Genomic DNA, 10,869 nt, shown 5'->3' with positions numbered 1-10,869 from the left:
TTATGATGTTAAGTATTTTAACATGATTTTTTTTTTAGAGAATGAGAGGAATCATTAGTCTTAATTAAAATAATTTTGCTTTCATGAGTCATATATTCTAAGTAATCGTCATTCTCTAATTATAAGATGCACGTGTCTTAGATGTGATTATATAAAAGTGATAATCAGTTTGTCTGTCTTCTCCATAACAAGGGAGATTAAAAAAATATATGAAATGAGTGTTTGAAGTCAATTATTGGTAAACTTGATTTGATAGTTAATAAGGAATATTAGAGGTTAGTGACATCGGGCACTTGGCTTATCACGCTCCTAATAATAAGAGAGAATTTGACTAAGAAAATCCTAGTTTAACTTCAAAAAATGAAGTCCGATAGAAGTCATAAATTGAATGATTTTAATGACTAACGTAAGAGGGTGGATGACATCAAGTGGTTAACCCACCATTATTCTTATAGGAATTTACATTAAAAAATAAAAATGATAAATGACAGAGAATATCTATCAAAGCAAATTGTTCATTGATATAAGTCGTCAATTTAGTTGTTATCTTTATTAAAGAAAAATTGAAAAACAAAATTATAAGTGTCAAATGTTTATCATTAGTTTCCAATGGTTGACTGACAATACCTATGAGGACTATCAAAAGTAGAGTAATGTTAATGATTAACTCAGTTGTTGTATTTATTTGAGTGGGAGATGAGTATGCAATTGAAATAGAGGCATTAAATATTCAACATCAATGGTCAGTGTTAGTTATATGATGAGCATTGGTAAGCTTCACATGAAAACTGATTGAGAGCATTGGATGTTTGATGACATCGAGTTGTTGACTTGACCATTCCCCTAATTGGAGGAAACCATAAGCAACTGAGAATAATGACTTCTAATGTCGGTGAATGGAGTACTTCGGACCACAAACATTGGTATAAGTTTGACAACAATCAAATGAGAAATTTGAATGTTTAAGTGATGAGCTCAACTATCCTTTTTACTGGATGAGAAACCTTATAACAAAAAAAAGCATTAAAAAACTATAGTTGATGAATATCAAATGTTAGTAGGCAAAAAGCAATTGATTTAATTGTTTGGGATGGTAGATCAAGTAACCAATAAGATAGATATTAATGTTTTTATTACATAAAATTTGAATGATGATAAACATGGTCATTAATGATAAAGGAATGTTAGAGGTTGATTAACATCGAATGATCAACACAATCTTTATAATTTTATGAGGGGATACTAGAAAACCATCAAGAGTGGAGCATGATGCTAATGAAAGACGTACATTGACTTTTGTACTTTGAGTCCATCAAAATTTCAATTAACTCATCGAACAAAAATTGCACCAAGATCATAAACCCCCTCTTCTTCTTCATTACTCCATTTCTTTCTTTCATTTTATTCATTTCTCCCTCATGAAAATAAAAGGCAAGATGAAGCTTATGAAGGAATGGATTTAATGGAATTTAAATTAAAAGAAGTGTCATGGGTAATTTGTAATCATCCAAATTAAGTAGGTGCATGTGTAAAGTTTTTATAAATCTCTATATCTTAAAATCAATAGATTAAAAAATTATGAAAAGAAAGTCATAAAACTTATATTTATATAAAAATAATGCAAATGCCAAAATAACTTTAAAATACATCTTAATGTACATATTGGAGCATCTATTATTAAAACTTATATTTTTTTTACCAATACATACAAATACCATCAAAAGCATTTAGATTGATTTTTTAATACAATGTAAATTGAACTATTACAAATATGCTACAAAAATCAGATAAAATAAAAAAGTCAAATTTACCATGCTTTTAATGAAGTAAAATATTTATCACTTGACATTATAATAAAATTGTTGGAGGCTTTTGACGATCGTCCAAGTTGGATACCAGCGAAGGAGGCGTCTGGTGCTAGTGATCGGAGAAACGTAATAGGAAATTTCTCGTTGTGTGACGATCGGCCCACGACAAGAAACATTCATTTTTTGATTGACTGTCAGCGGACTCAAGGCACAACGAACGACCGACTAGTTTTCTATCAACCGAACAAATCCACTGGTCTTATTATCAACCAGTCTTCATATTCAAGATTTGAAAAAATTAAATATGGTCCTTATCAAATGGGTAGAGATGATAAATGGAGTATAAGTAAATCAATTTATGTTGTATTTTTATCGAATATATAAATTTTTTGGTCAAAAAATTCATGCTCTTTTGTGGTTTTCTCTTTAATAATTATAAAAAAGACTTCTCGCTATCTTTTTTTTTTCAAGTTGTAGGAGCACTTACAAGAAACGGTAGGGGATCGACGCCGGCGGTGGAAGAGATACGGCGGGAGAGGGAGAGAGGGGATTGGCACCGATGGATGAGGGATCGATCGTGAATTGGGCCGAGGAGAGGAGAAGGCAAGCAATATATGTGTCAGTGAGTTGAGACTGGATTACATAGGCTACGACAATACATAAGCGCTGTCAAATCTTTATATATTTTGAATCAGACACGCCCAATGAATAGAATGTTAGAAAGAGAGAGAGAGAAAGAGTAGTAAAGAACAATAAGAAATGTGTAACCTTTATTCAAGAATGCTCTATTTATAGGAATGTGTTCAGGTCCTACAAAATTACACATTCCTCTTATCGCAAAAGGGATGTTTCTTATCGATCGTCCTGAGGGTCGATCGCTGCCCTGCGAGCCCTAGTACATTCCTCCTATCGCTAGAACTGGAAGCCTTCTTCGTCAGCATCCAACCCAAAATATCATCAAACCCTCGTTTGATCGACTGCATCTTTCATCCGAGCTGTTTATATGTCTTGAGATTCATGCTGACATATTTTTCATATACACATATAACAATGCTTATAAGCACCGCCATAGATGGGATGCTACATCGTTAATAAAAACACAGCTAGTTTGTGTTGGGATAGATAAAAGTTTTTGGCATCCTTCACCGCCTTCTTCTTCAACTCTTGTGTATCCCACTTTTCCCTCCCTTTACACCTCACCCTTAAGATCAATAACATCAAAGGCTATGTCAATGGCTAGCACCTCCTCCATCTCTTGCTCCTCACCATATGCTAGACTATAAAAAAAGCTTAATTTGAGTATCTAATTTCTGGTCAAACATATTCTGCCTATTTTTTTATCATTATTTGAAAATGATTTAAAGAAGACTCAATAAATATTCGGCCATCATTCAATCAAGTCCAAGATTGTACCATCATTTGGGTATGTTATATTCATCCACATTCTAAATTTGGGATTTAAAGTGCAAATATTATATTCAATCATACAAAAAGTAAGTCAATAATATCCCAAACAGTTATATACAATTAATATAAAAAGATCATTACTATCAAATATTGTAGAAGAATGAACCTGCATTTTGAAAATAGAGAATTTAAGAGAAAAAAAAAAGGAAGGGTTGAGAAACTTTTATGATTGATTGGTTAATATTCAACAAGAGAAAAAATATTGCATCATGTTTCTAATTAAAATTGTGCATGCGTTAGAATGAGTCCCACATTTTTAAAAAACAACCATTATATTTCAGTGGGGCCCACATTTTGATGTGATCAATTTTAATTGGACACGTGATGCAAATTGATGCAATAATTTTTCTTATGCAAATTCTACTTTATTGAACATATGAAGTCAAATTTCCTCACATGCGCACACAAATACATATATTTTCTAGTTACATTTGAAATTTTATTGTAAAATAAATTAGTGAAATTTAGTTCCCAGCATTGAACAATCAATCTATATACATATATATTTAAAATAGTAATTGTAAAAAAGAAAAAAATGCAATCCAGAAAGTATTGTAGCCTATAAACAAACTCTGATAATATCATGAAAACATAAATAAATAATAAAGTTTAATAGTAACTGCATAATTAATTATTAAAATGAGATTTCATTTAAACAATATATGGTGGTTCAAAGGAATTCAAATATTAGAGGGCTGAAATGAGATGATACTGACAAAATTGTACTAAAATAATAGACGATATAATTAACATATGTATAATTGAATTTATTAATGGACCAAGTTTTTTTTAAAAAAAAAAAACCCTTAAAAAACATTTTTTTAAAAAAATTACGAAAATTTGAATGGTCGAATCACCTTGCGAGCTTCTGTGCCATCATATTTCGCATGCCGGAGTCTTGCAAATTGCCGGTCATGTTCAAAAGAAAATTTTAATTATAAGAAGAAAGTAAATACCGTTTTAAATTTAATAATAATAATAATTATTATTATTATTTTTAGAGTTTTTGAATTATAATGTAGATTTAATAGGAGTTTATAAATTCAATCTTTAAGCTTCATTTACGGGGAAAATATTTGCGTACATAAGACATACAGAGGATATTCAAGGGGTACAGGGGGGTTATATTCGGGCTATACCCCCCCTGTAACTCCCTTGTAATCTCTGTGTAACTTATTCGTACCCATGAAATTACAGAAGCGCGGAACTCATTTGTAGGTTACAGGTAGTTTACAAAGAGGTTACATGGTGTAAGAGGGGTATAGCCTCGATATAACCCCTCTGTACCCCCTGAATAACCCCTAGACGTACGCAGCGCTGCGTACATCTTATGTACACAAATATTTTCCCATTTACCGACCCTCCTCTGTCTGCGCTTTTGAATTGTTAATCGGGGCAATTAATTACACACACAACAACCTAGCGCCTGAAGCATTGCTATTTACAAATCTAGCACAAACTTCCATCAATTTTTCAAATTCTCGCTCAAATATCAAAATTTATGATGAAATCCAACCCATATTTTTCATTTTCGTCAAATTCACAATAGTTTGAAATATCACATGAGTACTAAAATTTGTAAATAGAAATATTTCGGGTGCTATGTAATGTAGGGGTTTACTAAATAAGCTACAACAAGATCTCCATTATTTGCGAAGGGATCACCTCAACAATAGAAAATATTACATGCATATTAGGATTGTACATCCCCAATACATCTACAGATCAGTATTTTTTTCCCCTCCACAGAGACTTCTACTTTGATAAATATCAAAGCGGAGAAGATGGATGGCGAGCTCTCCATGTCACAAGCACAAGAAAGTCATTAATAATATTTTCCAAAAATAGCACTGTTTATTAAAACCAAAACATCAACACCAATAGTCCAACAAATTTAAGCACACTAACAAATTCCAAATTACAGAAATACAACGATGAGCAGAATATAAGCACAACGAAACCAAACCCGGACCCGAAAGCAAGCCAACAGACTAACGAGTAACCCTAAATCTCGGCAAACGAAATATTAGCTCAGTTGGCCTCGGCCAGATCGTCTTCCTCGTACTCTTCATCATCAACCGTTGCATCCTGATACTGCTGGTATTCCGCCACCAAGTCATTCATGTTGCTCTCAGCCTCGGTGAACTCCATCTCATCCATGCCCTCTCCCGTATACCAGTGCAAGAAAGCCTTCCTCCTGAACATCACCGTGAACTGCTCGCTCACGCGGCGGAACATCTCCTGGATCGAGGTTGAGTTGCCGACGAACGTGGATGCCATCTTGAGTCCCTTCGGGGGGATGTCACAAACGCTGGACTTGACATTGTTTGGGATCCACTCTACGAAGTAGGAGGAGTTCTTGTTCTGGACGTTCATCATCTGTTCGTCCACCTCCTTCGTGCTCATCTTGCCGCGGAACATGGCGGAAGCAGTGAGGTAGCGGCCATGACGAGGGTCGGCGGCGCACATCATGTTTTTGGAGTCCCACATCTGTTGGGTTAGTTCGGGAACGGTGAGGGAACGATACTGCTGGGAGCCTCTGGAGGTCAGGGGGGCGAAGCCAACCATGAAGAAATGAAGGCGGGGGAACGGAATGAGGTTGACGGCGAGCTTGCGGAGGTCAGAGTTGAGTTGGCCGGGGAATCTCAGGCAGCAAGTAACGCCACTCATGGTAGCAGAGATGAGGTGGTTCAGATCACCAACTGAGAAAGAAGAAAAGAAGGACTCGGTTCATGGCTTGTATGGAAAGTCTATCCAAACTCCAATTGTGAAAGAAACCTAATTTTAAGTGGATATGGATTTCAATCCAAAGGCTCATGCTTCTCTATATTTCATTCCAATATAAGGCATGATACATGCACACAATTAACATGTAGTTACATGTCTACACAGAGAATTTCATATCTACACACATAGCGCATTCAAAGCTTAAAAATCACACAAAAAAAAATTACTATTATCACTTCTTAAAAGTAAAATACACATTTTGATGCATCTATATATGTAAATATAAAAGTGTAGATGTGAAATATTTAAATACATGAAGAATTGTGCGCTACATATGTAAATTTTCCTACAAGTAAATTGATGCCAAAAGACTAAACTCAAGTTTAGAAGATTGCTCAAGTTCAAGATGATTTTGTTTTAACTCCAACAAACCTCCCTATAAAAGAGTAAATCAGTAGAAATCTTTAACATGAATCAAGAAAACTGAGGATGAATTTGGTAGCAAGCACAGTAAAAGATAATTGAAGGGAAGAATAACTCACAGGAAGGAGTTGCAAGCTTTAGAGTGCGGAAGCAGATATCGTAAAGGGCCTCATTATCCAACACCATGCATTCGTCAGCATTCTCGACGAGTTGATGAACAGAAAGGGTAGCATTGTAGGGTTCCACCACGGTGTCCGAAACTTTAGGAGATGGGAAAACTGAAAAGGTCAACATCATGCGATCAGGGTATTCCTCTCTCATCTTAGAGATGAGAAGGGTTCCCATGCCAGATCCAGTTCCGCCACCCAAAGAATGGCACACTTGGAATCCTGAGAAGGCATAAAATATCAGACAGTATAAGTGGGGAGATCAAGACACAGCTCATGTTCAGCTATAAAAAAAACATAGAAAGAACACCTGATCTCTATATTTGAGAAAAGTTCGAACAAAATCATTAAACTGAAAAATGTGATAAAAGAAAGTGCATCAACAATACTAGGCGAGAAAGTAAAGAAACAAGAACCTGGAAAGAAGAAGCATTATAAATATGTATCGTATACTTGTTTATAGCAGTTTTCTAATAACGTATTGCTATTGCATGTATTTGCTGGCTTTTAACATATTTTAATAACCAAACATTTTGATAGTTTTATAGGTATTGAAATATGTTGTTGAACTTTTAAGGGCCAAAGAAGGTACAAGCTAGTTTGAATTAATTTATAACACGGCGACATAAAATCATAGGCAATGTCATAAATGAAGGCTCTGCATTAAGATTTAAGTTATTTATCATGCTAAAGTCTCCAAACAAGCCTATAGATGACTCTTCATTTCTCTAAACGTATTGGAGAACAATAAAAAAACATAATTTGAGATCCCTTGATGGGTAGATCGGTCAAATCAATTAAGCATACAAAAATCTTCATTGATTGCCAGATGTCAATATCACTTTATTTGTCTTATTTAGCTTAGCCAAATTTTCTTGCTTTTGGAAGCTTTAAATTTTATAATTATTTGCTTACCTTTTTTTTCTTTTTATCAGGAGAGGTTATCAATCCATGTAATAGCATTTTTATTGGTTCCTAAAGTTTTCCAAAATTGGCTAGGCCTGCAAAAGCCTACATATGACCCTAATTTTTTGTTGAATAAAAACTATCTTCTGTTTGTGCAAATTTCATGTGAAAAGGCTTGATGGACTATCTTCTGTTTGTGCAAATTTCATGTGAAAAGGCTTGATGGTTGACCTACTCTTTGGTGAAATTTGTTGGCTATTATCCTAAGATTTTAGTGCATCCTTAGTTAACTTTTCCAACTCTTGTACTTCCCCAGCCTAACACAATTTTCATCTTCTCTACATAAGGCTAGGCCAACCCTAAATCCTTGCTTCTTTGATCTCAAGACATCTCTAACCCCTCTACAACTCTTCTACGCATTCTCCCACAATCCCTACAACTTCCTAAAACCTCAACTCTCCAGTAACTCAAAGGTATCCAAATCAAAAGCCCAATGAAAAGAGACAATTTCCTGCTACAAGTAACAAAATTAACAAATTCACAACTCCTTAAAAACAGATCCATAAGATATGTAGGATTTGGATAGATTTTATGGTGAAATTTTTAAGATTTAAAAGGTTAAATTTTTCTGGGAGGAAAAGGATAAGGAACTTTGGATAAAATTTTGGGATATTAGGAAATTTGTGAGAAGTGGACACAATCATCCAGAATAGATTCAGGTGTTAGACATATAAAGTCATTGGTTGGAGACCCGGCCTCCTCCACCCTTTCATGAACTACACCATTCCATTAACTCCTCTTCTCACAAGGAAGATTGCATTGCATGTATTCATTTACAGATATAAAAAAAAGCTTCATGGAAACTGAAAATATATCTACAAGAACAAAAAAATCCAGGAATTCATCAAAAAGAAAAAAGGATATATATATATATAGATATTGATCTTATGCCTCGGCCTCGGCCTGCCAGTTCGCCGCCTCGGCATCCGCATCGGCCTCCGCCTCGAGCTAGTGATTTGCCAGTAGATGGAATTGAATCTTGTGCTTGTCTCGGTCCTTTTTATCAAGAAAGAGATTAATGCCCAGCAAACAAGCTACTATATAACCCTTATTTATGTTTCTTCTTTGGGAATGTGCTTCCATGCAGTTCTACATTTTCATAGTGGTTATGTTATACCACTTATTGCATGCTAGATCTAGGTAATTGCTCTCATTAGCGTCATCTGGCAAATCATTACATAATTATAGTGACTGGCCAAGTTTTTGTGATTCCCACAAGCAAGCAGGGCCACTCATTAAAATAATGCAAGATATATGATTCAAATAATGAGAATGTTACATTTAAAAAAAAAAGATGCTAAAGAAACTGAAATCAAACAACTTACATAATTATGATATGGCTATGTAATTGAATAACCTTCTTAAAAAATAATTTAAATGGCTTAACAATTATTTGTGAGGAACAGTGCATTTTAAGACCTGGCCAGATAGAATGGGTTTTAAATCTCAATTTTTTTTAAAGTATTCATCTTTAACAATTGACAACTTCATTTTGTATATAAGGTTCACTTTATGAATTTGGAAATAAAGAAACCAGAAATAAATAGTAAAATGGATATCGATCCGATCATTCATAATAGGAAAGTCAATCAATAATCAAGAGTCGCATTCTCAGATTGCTCCTTTGATTCATCAAATACAATTGGCAAGATTGATTCATTTCACATCTAGGCATATATTAAGCTTCCATTAGAAATTTAGATTAAGGCAAGATATTGTATTCAATTTTTATCAAGCTCCATACCGACTCTCATATAAAATATAGGTGCATATTCAATTTAAATATGAGATATAAAATTGGATGCAACTACAAACCAAATTACGTATCCAATGCATCTTCAAAAGAATTTTCATGAAATAAAATCTATTTGAGAAAATCAAATTCAATCATGCATGACCTTTTACATTAGTATATTTTCCATAGACTTTGAATGAGATGTTAGTGAAATTTATTTACATATAAGTATAGGTATAACAAGTATAATAGAAAGCTCGCTCAATGCATTAATACTCAAAAGATCCAGATAAAATCTCAAATGTTGTTTTAGATGAATTATTGATTAGTTTTTTTCCTAAATTCTCGTCTATAATCTTTAATGAAACAAGCAGCAATAACAAATAGTTTAAAGGTGAATCCTATGTAGCAATTGGACGTTATACCTTGCATAATATTCAAACACATTAGAATTATATCGTCTACAAATCCTAAATTGAATCTGAGATTGGTCCAATATGCACTGAGTGGCTGCTATTGCTTTTTAGGCATATATTTTATACTGACCCGTGTTGTTTTCATTTTACATGTAACAATTTGCCAAATAATTAAGCATGTTCCACTGCTTCTGTTTGTGCAATTTTAATTTCTTTTTAATCAAATAATTCAAAGAAATATTCTAATTATTGATCCGCCTAAAAATTCACTAAACATAGACCTCCAACTGAAAATTGTAATGCAATTTTGAACCTGGTGATAATCATGTTTTTGGCCTGAGCCACACCAACCCAGTTCATTTAAATTGCAAAATTAATTAAATATTTTAATTGACCCATTAAAATACCTTACTTTTAAATAGCCAAACAATACAATCATAAGCTCAAATACCAATTTGATCAAAAAGATGATTTAGGGTTTGATTCCTAATGAAACTATAATGATGAAATAAATGTAGCTCATGCAAGTGAACCTGGTATTTGCATATATCCAAAACCACTAAATATGCAAGGTTACTAGAGAGAATTAAAACCCAAATAAAAAAAATATACGTGAAGGAAAAAATTTGAATAAATCCATAAGGAATTATAACCAAGAAAAATGAACAAGACTTGTAATTTTTCCATTATATGTCACAAATTTAACAAAACTATGAACTCTAGCAAAACTAACAAGTTATTGAGAAGAAACTTGATAAAGGAAATAGTTCACCAAATTAAAAATAAATTTTTTTGAATCACACCAATATAAAGAGATAACTTCCACCAAAATTAGATAGTCACACTTAAACAACATTTAAAAGAATCACATGTCCAACTCAGACAAGAATATAATATGAATTAAATTTTTTTATTGAATAAAGTTCAATTATTGGAGGCCACAGAGTTTCGTATTCATGGAAGTTTTATTGGTTCAATTTAAATATAGAATTGAATCTTCCCCAAGTCAAAATTCCAAACTGGGAAGAAGCGTAATAAACGAAATATAAGCAGCACCATAGAATAAGAAACAACATACAAAATGATACAATGTGACCTAAATAATAGACGCAAAAATCCTGAGAAATTGATGAGTTTAACATTTGGTTGCAATAGTCCAG

General features: G+C 33.4%; 1 protein-coding gene across 1 annotated transcript in view; it reads right to left on the bottom strand.

Moving 5' to 3' along the window:
* Window positions 1–5,109: 5,109 nt before the first annotated feature.
* Window positions 5,110–10,869, bottom strand: part of LOC110020702 (tubulin beta chain-like) — a 9,009-nt gene continuing 3,249 nt past the window's right edge. Inside the window, exons 2-3 of the mRNA XM_020718899.1 lie at window positions 6,545–6,814; window positions 5,110–5,977 (exon numbers count right to left, since the gene is read on the bottom strand). Of these exons, the coding sequence (XP_020574558.1) occupies window positions 5,307–5,977; window positions 6,545–6,814 (941 nt within the window). The 3' untranslated portion in view covers window positions 5,110–5,306. The remainder of the gene's footprint in view (window positions 5,978–6,544; window positions 6,815–10,869) is intronic.

This window comes from Phalaenopsis equestris, unplaced genomic scaffold, assembly GCF_001263595.1.
Source record: "Phalaenopsis equestris unplaced genomic scaffold, ASM126359v1 Scaffold000002, whole genome shotgun sequence".
Classification (NCBI taxonomy): domain Eukaryota; kingdom Viridiplantae; phylum Streptophyta; class Magnoliopsida; order Asparagales; family Orchidaceae; genus Phalaenopsis; species Phalaenopsis equestris.
Note: the sequence above shows the minus strand (reverse complement) of the source record. Positions and strands in the feature narration are given on the sequence as shown.